This window comes from Artemia sp. Qi Xiang Cuo, chromosome 4, assembly GCF_049724085.1.
Source record: "Artemia sp. Qi Xiang Cuo chromosome 4, ASM4972408v1, whole genome shotgun sequence".
Classification (NCBI taxonomy): Eukaryota; Metazoa; Arthropoda; class Branchiopoda; order Anostraca; family Artemiidae; genus Artemia; species Artemia sp. Qi Xiang Cuo.
In genome coordinates this window covers 63,544,228-63,565,826 of record NC_142797.1, presented here as the reverse complement: position 1 = coordinate 63,565,826, position 21,599 = coordinate 63,544,228, and the positions used below count along the sequence as shown (strand labels likewise).

At 34.9% G+C, this 21,599-nt stretch overlaps 1 protein-coding gene across 2 annotated transcripts in view; it reads right to left on the bottom strand.

Annotated features, from left to right (window-relative positions):
* Klp61F (Kinesin-like protein at 61F) overlaps positions 1 to 21,599 on the bottom strand; it is a 206,626-nt gene that overhangs the window by 18,279 nt on the left and 166,748 nt on the right. For both annotated transcript variants that reach the window (XM_089088482.1, XM_089088483.1), the window contains exons 13-17: positions 20,296 to 20,481; positions 11,762 to 11,929; positions 8,125 to 8,388; positions 4,431 to 4,610; positions 1,051 to 1,273 (exon numbers count right to left, since the gene is read on the bottom strand). In XM_089088482.1, coding sequence (XP_088944608.1) covers positions 1,051 to 1,273; positions 4,431 to 4,610; positions 8,125 to 8,388; positions 11,762 to 11,929; positions 20,296 to 20,481 — 1,021 coding nt within the window. The remainder of the gene's footprint in view (positions 1 to 1,050; positions 1,274 to 4,430; positions 4,611 to 8,124; positions 8,389 to 11,761; positions 11,930 to 20,295; positions 20,482 to 21,599) is intronic.

Genomic DNA, 21,599 nt, shown 5'->3' with positions numbered 1-21,599 from the left:
TTCCACTGCGCAAGCTAATTTTTTAGGGGGTTTAATATTCCCCGGGGCAATTTCCGCAGGTTGAGTCAACAGAGAGTCCACGTTTTTTAACCGAAATTTTTTTTTGGAATATTCCATCCAATTTCAATACACGATGGGCTATTAGGACGTGTAAAAAATAAAATTTGAGGAAAGAGAGCAAAATACCAGTTACCACATCACGGGAAGCTCCTCAGTTAAGGATTTTTGCCTCGACTTAATTGTTGTTGTTTTTTTTTTGTAATTTTCCCACCGGGTTTATTTATTCCACTTCGCAAGCTAATTTTAGAGGGGTTTAATATTACCCGGTGGAATTTCCGCAGGTTGAGACAATAGAATCCATGTTCTTCAACCTATGTTGATTTTTTGGATACTCGATCCAATTTCAATACACGATGGGCTATTAGGACGTGTAAAAAAAAAAAAAAAAAAAAAAAAAAATTTGAGGAAAGAGAACAAAATATCAGTGAGCACATCACGGGCAAATTTCTCAGTCAAGGATTTTTGCAACTCCGACTTAATTGTTGTTTCTTTTTGTAATTTTCCCACCAGGCTTATTTATTCCACTTCGCAAGCTCATTTTTAGGGGGTTTAATATTACCCGGTGGAATTTTAGCAGGTTGACTCAATAGAGAGTCCATGTTGTTTTATCTAAATTTATTTTTTGAATATTCCATCCAATTTCAATACACGATGGGCTATTAGGACGTGTAAAAAATAAAATTTGAGGAAAGAGAACAAAATAGCAGTGAGCACATTATGGGCAAATTTCTCAGTTAAGGATTTTTGCAACTCCGACTTAATTGTTGTTGTTTCTTTTTGTAATTTTCCCACCAGGCTTATTTATTCCACTTCGCAAGCTCATTTTTAGGGGTTTAATATTACCCGGTGGAATTTTAGCAGGTTGACTCAATAGAGTCCATGTTTTTTTTTTATCTAAATTTATTTTTTGGATATTCCATCCAATTTCAGTACACGATGGACTATTAGGACGGGTAAAAAAACAAAAATTAAGGAAAGAGAGCAAAATACCAGTGGGCACATCACGGGCAAGCTCCTCAGTTAAGAATTTTTCCACTTCTTCCTTTCTTGAGCGGAATGCAACATTTACAAATTGGGTTAGGTCATTCAATGAGGAACACTGACGTTCAAGTTCTTCTTGACGTTCCCGAACAAATCCACTAAAATCTGAGCTCTGCTCTTCAATAAGGCTTTCGTGATTTTGTCTTGCACTATGTAAGGAGTTGGACTGAGCCTGAAAAAAAGGGAACAAATGTTTAAGGTGATAAGAAATGCATTGTTTGTTAATAAATGTTTTTGATAAAATATATTGGAACAAAGATGTATTTTCAGCACCAACCTCTATGGAAAACTTGAGAGGCATAGAAAATCCGTTCTAGACGAGTTTGTCACTCCTATCAAGTTATTAGATTAAGAGCCCTCCCCCCACCCCATTTTTGTCAGCATCATCAGAAATTACAAATGCTTCTGAAATAATTTTACACTTCCCAGAAAATAATTATAAAAAAATGATTTTTTTTCTGAAGTTCAGCAAGAATAATTGTATTTTATACAGTTATAAAAAAGTAGTTTAATAACTCACTATTAGGAATTAAAAGCAATAATTCAGAATCGATTTAAAGATTGTTTTAGACGTAATATGCGTTTTTGATCACATAAAATAACTATAAAACTTATACAACTATAGTAGTAACTAAACAATAGATTTGTAATCACTGTGACACAGTGACTTTGACACTAGCGTAGGACACCTGTGCCTGTTGCCCTGAAACGCACTAGTGAGCATATAGCTGATGTGTACATTTGGAATCAACTGATTTGGCCAATGTAACAGCGTTGTCAACATATGTTTTGATGCTACAGCATCTAATACAGAGCCTATCCAGAGAAGCTTGTAGCAGAATTGATAGGGTTTTGGACAAACGTTGGTGTTGTGGCTTAATTGTCCTGATGTGATTTAACAGTAAGTGAAAGTGGAACTAATGCGACGGGGGAAAGAAATTTGGGATCAATGGGGTAGATTTTAGAACATACATTTTTTTTTTGGATATTCTCATTGACTAATATTTTATCTTAGTATGTGGTGGCTTAATGGTCATTTTGTGATTTAGCAGCACGGAAAGGGGAACTAATGCAATAAGGTCAGTTTTTTTTTTTTTGGGGGGGGGGAGGCATTTGCCTTACTTCTCCCCAGAAGATTATCTATTTTCCTTGGAAAGATTGAAAAAGACGACAGAAATGCACCCTCCCTTGGATTTTGGAAAAAATACCCTTCTGCCCCCCCCATATTTTCCGCGAATTGACACCACTGGACTGATAGGAGTTTATCCACAGGGCGGTACTGTCCTGTAATTCAATAAAAAAATTGGCGTATCAACGTCACTGATAGTACTGAAAGATGCTTTAATAAGGAGCCATTGATCACAGTGGCATTGATCACATTGATCACAACAATCAATACAACAGAAATATTTCAACGGCCGATATAGTTTAATAGAAAAGTATTGAAAAAGAATGATAAAATTAGAAGCTGTGCTTACAACGGTTTCAAGTGCTAACGAATAAAAGGTGAAGGAAGCTGCGAATTGTAAATGTAAGTAATTGTAGATTATATATTTTATGTCAGTTTATTTTAGTTTTATATTTTTTTTTTTAGCTATATTTTTTAGTTTTAGTTCCTATTTTTTTTTTTCGTGTATGCTGTAGACGCCTGGTTGGATACGGGCGAAATGTTCGTTTGATTTTTGTTGTTTCTCTTCGTTTTCATTTACTGGCCATTTACTGGCCATAGACCCGTTTGTCATCTTCTATCATTTCTTTGTTTAAGTGTTAACGAGCATAAAACAAGGAGTCCCAGTCAGTTTAGAAATCCTAGAGTAGTTACTACATGATCAAAGTTTTCTATGCGTCATGGTTGTCCTAGTGCCTGGAATACTTTAACACAGAATATTGTACAGGTTTCAAACCCGACTGAGTTCCGAAGTTTGCTGAAAGGTTTTTGGGTGTATGCGAAGTATGGGTGAAGAGTTCTCTACTTTTCTTTATTTGTTAAATTAATCAAATTGTTGAATTTTTTGGTTTGATGTATTGATGAAGGGAAGTGCTGAATGTTTTTTATTCAATTTTTTGTTGTTTCTTGTTTTGTTTTTAGTGGTTAATCGACGTCAACTTTCACAAGTTGATTTGTATTTTGGCCTAGGTGGGTGATTATTTCAAAGCAAGGCCTTAAAAAAAGCCTTGCTTTGGATTTTGTTATTTTTATTGGGTATTTGTATGATATTCTCACTAATACTCAGGAAAATGTGTTAGCTACAATTATTCTGCTTATTATGAAGTTAGAATTGTTTTCTGACTTCACATTGTACAAATACATTACCCCCCCCCCCCTCACTCCCCTAATGTACAACTATATAGCCCAAACTATATATTTCCCATCTATTCTGTCACTTCTTTTTGTGTTTTTCTCACGCTAAGGTGAAAGAAATTAGCAAAAGAAACCGGTTTACAGTGAGTCAATCATGAACAACTTGAGCGGTAGGGGGTTTATCATACAATTACCTTTTAGTGTTAATGAATAAACACTTTCTTCAAAGAAATAAAAAAAATTACAGCGTAGGAGATACATAAATCCCATACAAGTGGTTGAGTAGAGGGAAACTGCCTCTTGGAATTGGTATTAACGACTCCCCCCCTCCTCCCTCAAATCTTATAGTCTTTTTTCTGTTTAGTGAGAGCAGTGATGAGCTGCTACTAAACGCATAAGCCCCTCTCTTAACGTGCTGCATAGTTGCGTCCGAAAACGCAACAATGCAGCACGTCATAGAAATAGTAAGAAGCTTGTTACTAAACTTGAATTTCAGAAAATGCATTAATTTTGTCAGTCATAAATATTTAACCGTTTGTTACGGTGTAGAAATAAACACGCCAAAATGACCAACAATAATTCGATCATCACACAACAAATAATTTATTTAGAAGTCAATTAGAAATCCCTACATAAATATATGAAAGCACAAAAGGTTCTAAAAATTCTCAAAATTTTCAAAACAAAAATTTCCTAGAAATGTTTAAAATATAATCAAAACCATCAAGTCTCCACTAGGGTGTAAAATTGTTTCCCAGACAAAATTTCCATAATATTTTAACAGTAATCGTTGAACTAAGTGAATAAAAATCGGATATTTTCAGAAATAGCTGATCCTGCTCTGAGCTGATCCCTGAAAGTTTGCTTTGCCTGGATGAAGTATTTCCTTTAAATATCAACTAAATTTTTCCAGAAAGTTTGATTATTTATCCTGATCATTTAACAGAATTTACCAATTTGGCAAGTGAGCAGCTCTTATGATAACATTTGATAACAATGACCATAATACGTAATAAGAGGTAATTACTTGAGCATTATTTAGACATGTGGCATAGAAACCGTTCTGCTCATCTCCGTATTTCCTCAGTTCATTTTCTTCCGCTTCAAAGATGGCGTTCCAATTCGTCTCATGAGTTGTCAAATGGGACTTCACATCGAGCTCAAGTTGTGCCGTAATCTCCCCCATGCGCCGCACCTCTGTTCCCACCTATCAAATTAAAATAGAGAAATAACACATGTCACACAAATCAGGAATCTTATTGCTGAGAAGACACAAAAAAGAATGATTATTGAATGGTGATGAATATGAGGTAATATTCTAGACAATATTAAACGTTATCGATAAAAACTCTCCACTATAAAACAATACAATTTATGTTCTATACCATAAAAGGAAAAACGTTAAAAGTAGATTAAAATAAAAAAATTACCAAGTCAAACTAAAAAAAAAAGACGTTAAAATAAAATGAGAGATCATTTATTTAAAAATTGCCCTGCAAATTCAATAAGACTTTCCTTACATCATTTGACAGCAACCTGAACAAGAGTAGGCTAAGCTAAAACTGAGGGGGGGGGGCTGATTCGTTATACCTAGCCCGTGAAAGGTAGAGAATATTCAACTGTCTATGTTCACCGTCTATATTCAACCGTCTATCGAAACCGAATGTTTTTTTTTTCAAACATGAAGCGTAATTTGTATTGTAAAGTTATGTAAAGTTATTCTAAAGCATGTAAAGTTATGTAAACGAGGATGGAGAGGAATTTTCTTTGGATATAATGACAAACATGTGTACGCCTCTCTCTTTTTGCTAAAAACAGAAAAATTTAAAAAATCCTCCTAAATTTCTTCTCAAATATAAAACATTAATTTTTATAAAAAAAAACAGGTTCCAATTTAAAAACGGGCCACCAAGGGCAGTTCAAAGTTTTTCTGACGCAAAGCCAAAAGAAACAAAACAAAGCCCTCAAAGCATTTCTTATTACGTGATTTCATCAGTTCCACCATTTAAAGGCCCATTCATAATGAGATTTTACCAAGAGCTAGCTGAGATTCTCCAATTGAGATTCAGCCAATTAGAAAACTACTGAGATTTAGCTAGCACTAATTTGAGCCAATCAAATTTTTCATAGAATTTTCTAATTGGCAGAAAAATTCAATGAGAAATTCTGATTTACTCAAAGTAGCGCTAGCTAAGTTCCGGTATAAGTAAAATGCCATTTTGAACTGACCCCTAAAATAATTTTTTTTTTATTTACCTTCAATCAAAATCAAGTGTGTTTGATTTTTTTCCACCATAACAATGTAACTTCAAAAACAATTGTTTATTATTTGCTATCTTTTGCAGATACTTTGTTTTGAACTTGGAATACCTAATTGTCTGGCAAATCACTATTGTTAGCAAAACTAATGCCTGCAATGGAATTTTAGTAATGTTATGATTTATCTAGGACTAATTTAATCCAATCAGAATGATACAAAGAATTTTTCAGCCAATCAGCTAATTCCACGGAAAATTTAATCTGCTCAAATTGCTATTACTCCTCCTCCATCCCAGTTTATTCAAAGCCCTCCTCTTTGCACCCTCCAAAAAGGGTGTAAAGAGGAGAGTGCAAAGGGTGTTCCTAAAGACCTCTTCCACTCCACTTCGGGACGACCCGCTTTTCGTTTCGTCCTTAGATGTTTGACCAACAAGGACGCTCTCTGGTAATCTGTCATCCTTCATCCAAAGAACGCGCCCTAGCCATCTAAACCTATCTCTCATTATAGCCCTGTGAAGCGGGATTGAACCACATTTTTCTTAAAGCTTACTATTTGGGATACAATCAGTCAGTTGGGTACCCAAAATAACCCCTGGCCAATTTCTCTGGAAAACATCTGATAATCTCCCTCCGTCTTTCAGATCAACCATGCTTTAGAAACCTACGTGACCACTGTTATCACTGTTGATTCCAATATTCTAACCTAGGTACAAAGACTTATCTTCCTAGTTTTCCAAACACTTTTTTTCAATTGTGAAAAAACTCATAAGCTTTGGCAATTCTACTTTTAACGTATTAACTCCACCCTCCGTCTTTATTAATAATACTATTTAGGTAAGTCAAGCTATCCACTCGGTCGATCTTATCGTTACACGTCATCACCTCTTCCCTAGCACTTGTTAACATTAATTTCCAAACCTATTCTTACACCCTGAACCCTCAAAACCTCCAAAAATGTACTTATGCGGAAAAGAACAACCTTCGGCAATGTGTCATCTTTCATCCACACAGCGTGCCCTAACCACCTCAACGTTTCTTTCATTATAGCCCTAGAGAGCGGTATTGAACCACATTTTTCGTATAGCCTCCTGTTTGAAATACAGTCAGTCAGCCGGGTACCCAGAACAATCCTTAAGCAATTTCTCTCGAATACATCTAGCGAATCTTCATCCGCTTTTCGAAGCGCCCATGCTTCAGAGCCATATTTGACTGCTGTCATCACTGTAGCTTCTAATATTCTAATCTTGGTTTGCAGATTTATCTTCCTATTCTTCCAAACTTTTTTTTAACTGTGAAAAAAACAAAAAAACACCCTGAGCCTTGGCTATTCTACTTTTAAAATTTTCCCTATTCACAGCATCTTAACTAATAATACTACTAAGATAAGGTAAGCTATCCATTTGATCAATCTATTAGTTACCCAGCGTAACCTTTTCGTCTTCACTTATTTCTAGCCTTAGTGACTTAATCTTCTTGACATTAATTTTCAAACCTATTCTAGCACCCTGAACACGCAAAACCTCTAAAAGTTCATTCATTTTGCTCACACTTTCATCTAAGATGCTTAAATTGTCAGCATAATATAAGTCTAAGAGAACTTACTTCCCTAATTGAATCTGTGTTCTCCCATCACCTATGCTATGCTCCTTAGGACAAAGACCATCAAAATACAAATGGGGATAGAACGCAACCCTGCCTAACTTCTCATTTGATACGAAAACAGCTACTAACCTCATTTCCTACCTTAAACGCAGCAATGTTATTCTCATACATAGTACCAGTCACTTTAATGTTCTTATTTGGTATACCATACAAGGATAGGACCTTCGCTACATCTCTTATATCAGCTGAATCATATGATTGTTCATATTCTATAAAACTGAGGACTAAAGGGGTTTGATGACACAGACACTTTTCAATTATCAATCTAAGAGTGCGCATGTCTGCGCATCCTTTTCACTTCCTAAAACCACACTGGCCCAAATTAGTGTTAGGGAAATTTCAGTATTAGTAAAATTTCATTGTGAATGGACCTTATGGCCTTAAGGAAAATGCTATATCTTTTCTTCCTTTCAGATAGAAAAGCAGACAGCGAATTCAATAGGAAGGGGGAGGGAAAGGGGGACCAAGCCATTCCTTAGTGATAAAAAAAAAAATCAAGCTCCACAAAAGGCTGCAAAATAGGCTACAAACTTTTTATTTTGCAGAGGTGGCAAAACTTTTCACTATAAGGGTCTCGAAAAAAAAAAAAAAAAAAAAAAAAAAAAAAAAAAAAAAAAACCAAGTGAAGCTTAGTAGATAAAAAAAGTACTCTAAGGAAACTAATTATTTTCTGGCAGTAGATTTTACATATGGCATTTTATTTCCTTTTAAATCAAGAACTGAGCAAAAAACTAGTTGCTAGAGCATAACAAAAAGAATGTAAAATTATTGATAGCACTAAAAATAAAATATAAACTCACCCTATCGACAATAGCATGGTTAATTTCAAAGTTTTCTTTTTTCAGCTTCGTAATTTTTGTGCCAAAATCCTTTTCTCGATTCGATGCGTCGACTAACAACGTATTCATATCGCTTCCAAATCTGCTAGCATCCTGTTTTGCACCATCAGTGAATGCACTAACTTCTTCCGTTGAATTAGAAACCCGCTCTTTTACGGTTACAAAATCTTTTTTCTTTATATTTTCTAACAACGAAATAACATCATCTAGCTTGTCTTCTGATGTCTAAAAAATAATAATTAGAATTTTAAAGGAGGGTGCTAATAATAATAATTGAAGAGCAATAAACAATTAATAAGCAATAATAATAACAAGCAAAGATTGGAATACATAATTCGGTAAATTCTCGTTTTAAGCCGGTATTTAATTTACTTAGGTCCCGCCCATCCATGGGGGATGTTTTGGGGCAACCCCTCCGACGGTTTGGGCCAGCTTAAGTAAGGAATCGATTCGATGCTCTATCTGGTAGGAGATAGTTTTACTATTTGCATCTTAGTTAATTTATCAATGCACCGCTTTCGTGGTCTGCCTCAAGGAAGAAGTCCATGCAAGATGTGGCTTCCCCAAACTTGTGTTGCATAACATGACGCCTTCTGAGTCACCACAACTTACTTGTCACAGCATGGCAAAAGGAAGCGTGTGTTTTCATAATAAAACGTCGACACCTGTACGTCATGGAAGGTTTTTTGAGCTCTTTATCATCTTGACAACCAAGTGCAAAATGCAAACTAATAAGATTTAAAAAAATGTGAAACATTTATGTTTTGTAACATAACGCCATTCGAATTCTTTCAGGAGATATATTTTATTTTGTTTATAATTTGTACAATTTCTAAGTCAGGGCTGCGAACGTTGTCCAGAAGTCTCATTTACATAATAGCCCAGTATCACTATTTTGGACCAGTACGCTTAAGCATTGTCAATGCGCATGAGTGTTGGGTATTAGAGACTGTACCAGAAGTTTCAAATTCAAACCAGACAACTACTACTAGCACACTTCAGCATAAAGCCAACTGAGACCAACACAGCTACGCACGATCCTCCTCCATCCCAATCTATTCAAAGCCCACCCTCACAAGAAGTTCCCATTTCCCTTACACCTTTCCTTTTTGAAATCCTGCCACCCCATTCGAGAACGACCCGCTTTTCGTTTGGCCCTAGATGTTTGACCAACAAGGACGATCTTTGGCAATCTGTCACCCTTCATCCGATAAAGGTGTCCTTGCCATTTCAACCTTTCTCTCATTATAGTCCTAGAAAGCAGGATTGAACCATATATTTGGTACAGCTTACTGTTTGAGATACGGTCTGTCAGTCGGGAACCCAGAACAATATGTAGACAATGTCTCTGGAAAACATCTAGAAAATTCCCCTCTGACTTTTGGAGCGCAAACGTTTCAGAGCCATAATTGACCACTGTCATCACTTTAGCTTCAAATATTATAATCTTGGTTCGCAGATTTATCTTCTTATTCTTCTTATTTTTATTCAACTGTTAAAAACACCCTGAAAACACTATTCTACTTTTAACATATCCACTACGACTTTACTGATAGCCCTACCTAGGTAAGTGGAGCTGTCCACTTGATCGATTTTCTCGTTACCCAACATCACCTTTTCACCTTCACTTAATCCTAGTTTCATTGCGACTTAGTCATATTAGCATTAATTTTCAAATCTATTCTTGCACCCTAAATTCTTAAACATCCAAATATTCAATCATTTGCAAACGTTTTCATCTAGGATGCTCAAATTCAACATAATCTAAGTCTGAGGGAGTTTTACTTCCCCAATTGATTCTATGGCGTCATATTGCCTTTGTTGTTCTCCTTAGAACGAAGTCTATCAAATGATCCATATAAATGGGGATAAAACGCAACCCCGCTTACCTCCTGATTTAATGCGAAAGCAGCCACAAACATCATTTCCTACCTTAACCGTAGCAATGTTATTCTCGCTCATAATCTATACAACTGAGGACCAAAGGTGTTTGATAACTCAGGCACTTCTCAATTATTAACCTAAGAATGAAAATTTGGTCGACACATCCTCCTTTTCTAAACCACACTGTTTTTCTCTTAAAAATTTTTCTACAGCATCTCTCAGTCTAAAGAGTAACATATTACTAAGTAATTTGCTACCTATAGAGACCATGCCTCGATAATTACCACACTCACTCTTATCACCTTTCTTATACAGTAACTTAATTAAGGTTTTCCTAAAATCACTAGGTACTTCCGCTTATTGCAGAAGCTAATTCTACGTTGAGTGCACTATATGTACTCTCGGACAATGTCTAGATGTCTCAGGCAATTCTCAATTATTAATCTATGAGGGAAAATTTGGTCGAAGCATCCTCTCTCCTTCCTAAAACCCACTGTTCTTCTCCTAAAACTTTATCTACAGTATCTCTAAGTAAAAAAAAGTACCATCATGATAAGTAATTTTTTCCTTCGCAAATCGGGCTAATGTCTCTAAATTGCTTCACTCATTCTTATCATCCTTCTTATAGATGAGTTTAATTAGTGTTTTCTCAAATTGCATGGTATTTCTCCTTTTTCAAACATCATATTCATAAGCCTCAGTAATTCATCTTTAACTTAATAACCACTATATTAAAAAAAAACTCATTACGACAGTATCATATTGTTTAAATCCTTTTATTACTGTCGCTAATTCTTCATCACGAAATAAATCTTCTTTCACATCCAAAGTGTCATAAACTTTATCTTTTTTTCTATATCTTTTCCTGTAGCTCTATCACGGTTTAGCACAATTTCATAATGTTCTACCCATCTCTCTTTAACTATTTACTAATCAATAATTGTGGCCCCGTTCCTATCTTTAACTGGGACAAGTCCCCATTGACTATAATCTCTTCATGTATAAGCATACCAGTAAATATTTTACTATTATATTATACTGTCTAGCTGCATCTTCCAGACCAGCAGCAATTTTATCCATGGCCTTTACTTCAAACCTTCTTAGTTTATATTTTAACGTTTTCTTCACTTTTCGAACCAGAAGGATCGTAAAATTCTGATGTTACTTGACAATAAGCGGTTTTCATTGGCTGTCGATGACGGTTTGATTAAAGGCATAAAATACTACTTAACCGCTCAATACCTTTTAACGGGGGAAATGACCTTAACGAGGGGAAAAGTCCCCCGAATAGTTGAAAGTGATGTCATGCGATAATTTTTACGCAATAAAAGGTCATTTGGCAATCCTTCTGGCTCAAGTTTGACATTTTTGGTTAGTTCCTAACACCCACCATATATGCATATCCGCATTGACAGTCTTCAAGCACACTGGTCCAAAACAGCGATTCTTGCGTGTTCCATTTTTAACATGACCGTGATACTTTTGGACCATGCTCGACACCCTGAAGACATCAGATAAATCATTTTAATTACGATATAAAGTGAACTAAATTCATCCAATTTTTAAAAAAAAAAAAAAAAAAAAAAAAACAACTGAATCTCTTGCCAAAAATTAATTTTTGATCCCCAGAAGAACAGACTATAATTCTGTACATTTTTGGTGACAGTGTCTTCGCATTTTACCAGAAGTCCTTATTACCAATAAATAAGAATACCTGAACTTGCTGGAGAAGTTCAATTTCTCTAGCTTTAGACCTTTCCTTTATACGTTCATATCCTGTCATCTGGGTGTTGACAAAGTGCTCATTCGCTGTCCGAATTCGATCTAACAGGTCTCGTTGTTCAGTCGAAAAAGTTGAAACTATTTCATTCATTCTGTCCGTCTGAAAAAGACAAGTGGGTCACATCAGAGATAAACGACTAATAGAGCCGTAATTCTATGAGCTGAAAAGTTTCCGGTAGACCAGTGGCTCCCAAACTTATTTAACCTACGAAGCCTATTCCAGAAAAAATTTTACTCACCAGCCCCTGGAGATTAATTTTTTTTTCAGATTTTAACATCCATCAAACGGAATTATCTATGTATAATATCCCTCCCTTTTTCATAGCCTTAGACATTAAATCTGTGATTCCCAACGGAGGGCGAAGGCCCCACCGGTGGGGAAATGAACTATTTTGGTTGGCCACGGACAGGACGTACACCCTTCGGCTGACCATACTTTAGAGCCTTAATTTTTAAAAAAAAAATTTCATGTGAATGAGGTCACATTCATAAGCATTTAAAGGGCAAAAAAAAAAAAAAAAAAAATACATGATAGTGTTCCACGCATTGTATAAAAGGTGTTTTATAGAGACAATTTTTTTCACTAGCATAAAGGACGCAAATGTCTAAAAGACGACCTAAAAAAATATATCTAGTTAATGGTCTTAAACTGAAAACATTGATATTTGATGAACCCACAGTGGACGGGTAATAAAAAAAAGTCCAAAGATTCGAAATCATTTTATCGAGAAGGAAGAAGCTGGTGTTTCGCAAACAATTTAGTAATCCTTCACTCTATTTTCGTCAGTAGTTATCTTAAACAACAACGATTCACTATGAACGTACTATTTGTAATCATTATAATGCACGTGTGACCATTCCCCCCCCCCCCCGAATCACTCTAGCACCCACCGGGGGTGATTGAACCTACTGCGGGAATAACTGCGGTAGACTAAATTTGAAGTTTAAATTTAAGATGTCGCTAAAGAATTCCAGCTGGTATAATTGGTACAGACTCAGGAGAGGTGGATTTGCCCCCCCCCCCAGATTTCGAAAATAATTTTTTGGTATTGTAATTTAACAACGTCCTTTTTGGTGTTTTTGTTGCGAAATTGCTCCCCCCCCCCACTAAATTTTTAGAAACACATTTTGCCCCCCCCCCCATACATAAATTTTCGTGAATCTGCACCACTGGCTTGAATGTCAAATTGAAAGCAAATTCTGGTTTTCATAAAAATATATCACCCACTATATATATATATATATATATATATATATATATATATATATATATATATATATATATATATATATATATATATATATATATATATATATATATATATATATATATATATATATATAAAGAAGCTATTTAGCATGAAGTACCAAAAGTACATTTTACCAACAAATAACAAGAAGAGTTCAATCATTACAAAAACTGTTTTCCAACCTGCATTTTTTTTTTCAAACGAACCGAATATTCTTTATGACAGTTTTTTTCCACAGAACGACGCGAAACCCGGCTACCAAAGAAAAATGTCACGTTTCAGTTATCTTCATCCCCCAAGTCAACCTCCCACTAAACTAGGGGCAAACTAAGGACTCACTTCCAAGGATGGTAATGCTGACATATATCTATTTGACATAGTAATATCTCATGTTTTAACATGTTACTAATAGCAACCTAGAAACGTTTCTAATTTTTAAAGAAACAACATTTCAGTTCTAATGATGTTTTTAATAATCATTCCTTACGTAAAATAATAGTTGTAATAACAATCGTACCTTTATCTAACAGACTCTCACATTTTATCTTAGTCATCTTTAGGGCTTGGTGCTTTTTCCTCCATAATTTATGTCTCTTAAATACTGGAAAACAGTCACATGGACAAATCAAATAATAGGGCATTATTTATAATGATCGGGCAATTTAAATAGTGTCTAATGGAATGTGACAAAATGATAATTGATAAAGAAAATATTACAATGGCAGGGAATTAAGAGTAATGCCAGAAATCAAGAGGGCAATTTGAGAAAACTTTCATCCATATTACTCTCCATTAATATTTCTCTATATACTATATACTTCTATATACTACTTATACTTCTCTATAATTAATATTTCTCATATTTCACAGTATCTTATCATAGTCTTCCATGCAGTTTCGATCACAATGCCCAAATGCAAAATGTGCATCATGCTAAAGTTGAGATATGTCTTCCTGATGTACGTAAAACCTAATCTATTCTCTGAGTTCCCCTACAGGAAACTATCAGTTTTTTCCTCCTCTCCAATAGTTATAGCGCCAAAACAGCATCTAGGGGGGTAAGGGTTTGACCTCCAACCTCGAAATGTTTGTCCGGCTCGTAAAACGGAAACAAAAATGAATTAAAAAAAATCTGATTTGTTTTTGAAAGTCCTATTTCAAACCCTCCCCCCCACCCCTCTCCCCCAGAAAAAACCTGGATATGACCCTGTTCCAAGCATTGTGGTTTCCAATGAATGTATATTCTAACCTTTTGAGACACACAAGTCATTCAGCCTTTCGTTAAAACAATGTTTCAAATCCCTTAAATTTGTTAACAATTGTTCCAGCATTTTATTTTTAGAGAAATAATTAATGCTTAATAAACAAAAACTAAAAGTTTATTTAAGGCAAAAAACAACAGAAATTCGTAGCATATAACATCCAAAGAAAACTGTCAAAATATATAAAAATAACAATAGAGCCCAGGAAACAACAACAAAAATTCATAAACTCGTTAAAGTGCAAAATGGTACAGGCTACAAGCGACCGAAAATAGTTGCTATTTAGCCAACGAGAATCATACCACGCAAACGACACCAAATTGCAGTAAATTAATCAAAGTGACCATATAAATAAAAACAGTATTTATTACGATCGGGCAATGTATTAAATCATCCCAAATTGTTGTAAACAAATACAAAATTACTAAATGGCCTGATTTTGTCGATCATTATTCACAATGACCAAGCAGCATGAAAAACTCCCCTAATAAATGAAACTGATCGTAATAGTTTGATGTTATGTCAGTAATATCGTAAATCTTTTAAGGACAAATTTTTCGTCATTTGTATTAGTTTTATTTTAAGTTCTTTAAAATTAAATATAAATTTATATATGCTACGTTTATTATATACTGACTTAATTACTATTATGTATGCTATTTTAACAACAAATACATTATTTTGAGGAGTTCATGTCCTGAATTAACTAAACACTGTAATAGCGTAAATCTTATTTCATTACACTAAGAAAATTTGTGTTTATTGAATTGTCAAAAAATTTTCCCTTATTAAATGTAATATAGTTCTGATGACTTACGGATAAAAAAAGATGTGTTTGAGGCCATAGGGCCTCACAAGATTTTTATCTTCCACGATGGATAACACTCTTCTTATATTTCTTACACAGTTCATAATAACAATATTGATAATAATAGTAAATAATAATATAATAAGATATATGAATAAATAATAACAATAATAATAATATAATAATAGATTAAAATAAAAAAAAAAAATATAAAAATAAATAACATACAATATTATAACAAGAATGCAAAAATAATAATGTAGGAAAAATAATAAAATAAGAATAAATAATAAATATAATAAAAACTTAAAAATTGCTTCAATTCAGACTCTGTCGCAGACATACCTCTTTTTGGCATATAATAGCCGATGCCTTTATCTAGGATTACTACTAGAAATGACTTAGACAAAAAGGGCATTTAATATTTTCTGATTTTTGCCTGTTTTTTTTTTAATTTTCTCTTTTCTACTGGTCATCAAAGCGGATTTACTCAATTTCTATGTGAATTCTACAGCTTAATGTTTTTATATCGGTCCCAATCTGGTGTTAAGCGGATTTACTGAATTTCTATGTGAATTCCACAGCTTGATGTTTCTATATCAGTCCCAATCTGGTGTTAGCGGATTTACTCAATTTCTATGTGAATACCACAGCTTAATGTTTTTATATCGGTCCCAATCTGATGTTAAGCGTATTTACTGAATTTCTATGTGAATTCCACAGCTTGATGTTTCTATATCAGTCCCAATCTGGTGTTAAGCGGATTTAGTCAATTTCAATGTGAATTCCACAGCTTCATGTTTTTATATCGGTCCCAATCTGGTGTTAAGCCGATTTACTGAATTTCTATGTGAATTCCACAGCTTGATGTTTTTATATCAGTCCCAATCTGGTGCTAAGCGGATTTACTGAATTTCTATGTGAATCCTACGGATTGATGTTTCTATATCGGTCCCAATCTGGTGTTAAGCGGATTTACTCAATTTCTATGTGAATTCCACAGCTTGGTGTTTCTATATAAGTCCCAATCTGGTGTTAAGCGGAAATACTGAATTTCTATGTGAATTCCACAGCTTGATGTTTCTACATCAGTCCCAATCTCGTGTTAAGCGGATTTACTCAATTTCTATGTAAATTCAAAAGCTTGATGTTTCTATATCAGTCCCAATCTGGTGTTAAGCGGATTTACTCAATTTCTATTTGAATTCCACAGCTTGATGTTTTTATATCAGTCGTAATCTGGTGTTAAGCGGATTTACTGAATTTCTATGTGAATTCCACAGCTTGATATTTCTATATCAGTCCCAATCTGGTGTTAAGCGGATTTACTCAATTTCTATGTGAATTCCACAGCTTGATGTTTTTATATCAGTCCCAATCTGGTGTTAAGCGGAGTTACTGAATTTCAATGTGAATTCAACAGCTTGATGTTTTTATATCAGTCCTAATCTGGTGTTAAGCGGATTTACTGAATTTCTATGTGAATACCACAGCTTGATGTTTCTATATCAGTCCCAATCTGGTGTTAAGCGGATTTACTCAATTTCAATGTGAATTCCATAGCTTGATGTTTCTTTATCAGTCCCAATCTGGTGTTAAGCGGATTTACTCAATCTCAATGTGAATTCCACAGCTTGATGTTTTTATATCAGTGCCAATCTGGTGTTACAGGAGGCGGTAGCAGAACTGGCCATAACATGGAGCAAAAACCTCAAAAGCTCCGCACTTGATGCGTTGTTCATCATTTTTTTACGTGTCTCTTATTTTCTGCTGCGAATAAATAATCCTAAATCTAGTCTAAATGAATTGCGTAAGGAAATTTTTCAAGTAGGAGGGGCCTCTTAATATGCCACTCATAAAACATTTTTAAAATCATATGAGGTCTGAACATAGCATTTGAACATATATATTTCTCATCTCAAATGAAGCAAATATTTTTCTTTTTTTCAAAGACATAAAGTAGACATCCACGCCTAAAAATTTGGCAAACGATCCATTTATTTTTTATCTCTAATTTTACCACTGACTAATTTAATAGACTTTTAAACAAATTAGAAAGATTGATATGCCTGTCACCTTTTGATGAAGCAAGAGAATAAAAAAAAAAAAAATGAATGTTCCAAGAATTGACCAACAGTGTTTCTTGCTTCTTTTGAGGATGAGTGACATATCCACTTGTTATGTTTTTACTATACATTTAGTATGTTCTGATTACTAATTCTAGCTTTGTAATTTAACATGTGTTTAAATTGTTTTTAAGTATATTTGTATAATCCTATATGGAAACAACTAATGGTATCCTCGAACTGAATAATTGATCGCGTATTAGGGGCAAACCTCAAACAAGGTGGAAAGACAGCTTAAAAAAGTTCCTTAAATGGACGATGTTAACGCTTACGAGCCTCCCCTCATATTAGCAGAGGAGGAGTCTACCCAGAGGAGTAAAATCGCAACGTTCTCTATACCATCGACCATTTGTCATTAGTTTTCAGTAAAAGCATGTCAGTGCCAGCGGAGGTAGATAAATATAATGAAGCAGTTTTCCATCCCAGTGGCAGATCCAGGGGGGCGATCGCCCCCCTAATGTGGTTTAAAGTAGTGTATTTACTTAATTAACGCAATTTAGCGTTAATTAAACTTGCTCTTAACGCCAGTTTATCGGATCAACCTATTTTGCCCCCCCCCCTAAAAAAATCCTGGATCCGCCCTTGTCCCATCCTAAAGGTGTAAGAATCCCTTTCCGAATTAATAGTTACCAATTCATTGAAATAAACACGCTTTGTAAAACGTACGACTTCAAAAGTAGCCTCTAGTGGCTAAATTCAAGATAAAGTTCAATTAAAATCAAGTTGCCATCAAGTCATGATTTATTGGAGAAAAAGCCAAAACAGATAGTCTGAGTGAGAGGCAAATCTGGCAAAAGCCTTTTTAGGATTGTATAAGAACTATGTTATTTGCCTTGTTGATAAATAGTCTATCATCCATCCATCCAGTCTAGGACAGAACTAAGGTAGATAGTCATAGAACTAAGGGGTGAATGCTGAGGATGATTTTGGCTTGACTCTTGAAAGACAATGTCATGTAAGTTCCAGTGCACAATCTGTTTGAACTGGTTAAAACAAGCCAGGTGAAATCACTTTCGACACGAAATGAAGAGATTCTCATTTGTCCTTGCCCTTATTAAAACAGTCTCTCAGTCAATTAAGACAGCCACAAACAGACTGGTGCGGTTTTTCTAGTTTGACGGATATACCAGTTTCATCCGGATAAAACAGGCCACGGGAAAACATTTCCGACACGAAATGACGAAATTCTCATTTCGTCTTTGCCCTTATTAAAACAGTCTCTCAGCCAGTTAAGACAGCCACAAACAGACTGGTGTGGTTTTTCTAGTTTGACGGATATACCAGTTTGATCCGGTTAAAACAGGCCACGGGAAAACATTTCCGACACGAAATGACGAGATTCTCATTTCGTCTTTGCTCTTATTAAAACAGTCTCTCAGCCAATTAAGACAGCCACAAACAGACTGGTGCGTCAATCAGTCGGTTGAAACGGTCACGAAAAAAACAGTTAACTGTTTCCAGTATGAAGACTAGAATAATTTGAGCCACCTAAAACGGCCACGGAAAAGCAGTTGAGTTTTTTACAGTTTGATGCTAGAAAAGTTCGAGCCGGTTAAAACCGGTCATGGAGAAACATTATCCGACAGGAAATGACGAAATTCCCATTTCTCCCTTATCCTGATTTAAAGAGTCTCTCAACCGGTTAAAATGGCCACAAAACAAACAGTTGAGTAAATAAGGACGAAACGGCCACTCTGATGTAACATAAATCTTGGTCAGATTGGTAGTACCTTACGAGCGTAGAGGCTTTACCTGAGGGGGGGGGGGAGGGGGAAGGCCCTGGGTTTGAGCTTGTTACCCGTGAAATGTGAAAACCTATGTACAAATATAAACTGTTCCGTTATTTGTGGCCAAGAGTACCTTTTCCATTTATGAACCCATTATGTTCCATTTACGAAATAGCTTAAACTATATAATACAATGTAACATATAGTTTAAAATACAATTATTAAAATAAAATATAATGAGAGAAGAACAGGGTTCTACATAACTGCAAAAACAGAGTGGAAACACTCTGTTCTCCTACTTGAAAAAAAAAAAAAAAATGTTTTTCCAGTCTAAGCAGCTGTTCTTACAGGCTGCGAGACAGTCGACAGTCATTAAGCGGTCAAAGCAAACTGCTTGCCACCATACAGTAATTTTAGTTGGTAATTAAGAACATAAAGTCTTCTGTTAAGTACTTAAAACTTTCTAAATTTCGCTTTGTGATTTTATTTTGAAAGAAGGTTACAAATTACCGTTATGCTCCAAGTCTTTTACAGAATGTCTATTGGGTGTTTTTTTGGGCGACTACGAGGGAAACAGCCTACTTAAAAGTACCAAGGACATCAAAATAAAAAGAAATTCGACCCCTGGATGTATCTTAGATCTAATCAAGTCTTTTAGCTTTAGCTTCTTTTAGCTGTTAGTTTTCTTTTAGCTGTTAGAGAATTACGAAGCTTTTAGGGCCCTACACCATTTTTACCAAGTTCCCGCGATAAACCGTGAAAACAAAAGCAAAACTAATCATTAATGACGCTTTTCATTTGCTAAAGTCTAAACATTAATAATTCTCTTGATTTCCAAAGACAACTAGACCTTCAAAGGAAAGCTACATTTTCTTAAGCGGTATGGTGCCATACCGCTTAAGAAATTTTATGCCATACCGTATATTTCTTTTTACTGCTACCAAAAATTGCCCACTACTACCAAAATTTCTTTTATATAGGTCTTTATTATTAACAGTGAATTCCAAGTTTTCCTAATTATTTCAGATACATATGGTTACGCAAGTTTCAACTTAACTAATTCCAAAAATCAGATCATTTTCACTGTCCTTGCCACTTCAAATGTCTACTGGTAAGTAAACTGGTAAAATGGTAAACAAAATCGGCTACTGCTAAATAATCTAAAACTGCCCGTAAAATATTTTTTAAGAAAAAGTACTTAATACTCCTTTGCCATCAGATTTCATTTTCGCTGTCCTTGGTATCTCAATATTTCCCGGAAGCAGCCCCAATGGGTACCAAACTAAAACAAACCTCGACTTTAATGTTCTTTCTAAGGTGTTCAATTTCGGCAGCACAGTTTGACATATGACGAGCAGTGGATACGATCGCTGGAATGAAGTTTTCTGAAAAGGCTGTACTCTGATGAGCTGATTGGGATCCAAAATGACCTCGTTGTGTATTCCGGAAAGCGGATATAAACTCCTGTGTCGATTTAGTCTACAAAATAAGAACAAAACTATACAAAAGGTCAAGAAAAATTGAACCAAAGCAAAACGATACTTGATTCGCCGTGTCTGCCAAGCATTGTTTTTAAACACGATGTGTACCCTGTCTACACCTCTACCAAATACCAAGGTTTATCAGGGTGCCCTTAATCTCATAAAAACTATTTAGCCATTTGTACATTACAATCTTTTTGGAGGAAATGTTGGTTTTTTTCGGGACGAAATAGGACTTCAGATCCTAGGGGTAAAAACACTGCTCCAAAAGAGTATCATCTGAATCCAAATTTCATCAGGACATCACTGAATAAAACTCTACAAACTAGTGTTACGTAAAAATCACCTCTACTCGGCTTTACTTACCTTTACTCACTTACCAACTTTACTTGCCTTTACAAACAAACTTTACACAATTATAACCTAGTGTCAGTCAAAGATTTTTTTTTTATCAGGGTGAAATCGCCCCTATTCAACGGCGAAAACCCCGTATATAATTTTATTTCTACTGAAATTACTGCTTTACTAGCAAGTAAAAACTCAGGCAGAAGGCTGCTCCATGAAACCTGGTTTCCAGCAAGGACTTGTTTTAAAGATTATCGTGACGAAAACAGCCCTGGTAGATAGCAAAAACCATTTGTTCAAGTGGTATTACTTCAAAATTACTTTAATGCAAAAATCTTTAAATATCCGACTTCAAGATACGCGTGTTAGCCGAAGAACTATTTGTTATGAATATCACAGACATAAAGTTATTATTCTGAAAAAAGAACCTTGTGTCTTGAACCCTTACATCGAGCTTCGTTAGGCAATATCTGCAAACCTTAACATTATTTTTGAAAGCAAGAAGCCCTGTAGTCATTAAAATTGAAGTCTCAATACAACCCACACTTTACCTACTTTTTGAGGTAAAAATTTATATTTTTATTGACAAATTTATTCAATAAATTATTTAAAGAAATTATTGAAGTAACTTAATACAATATTTATTGAATCATTATCGACAAAGCATACAATTTGCGCTACTTTAAGGCTAAACAAAATAAATACGACAAGTGGAACTTTCGGTGTCGATTGGGTTCAGAATTGATTCACCACCTTGGAAATCTATAAGAA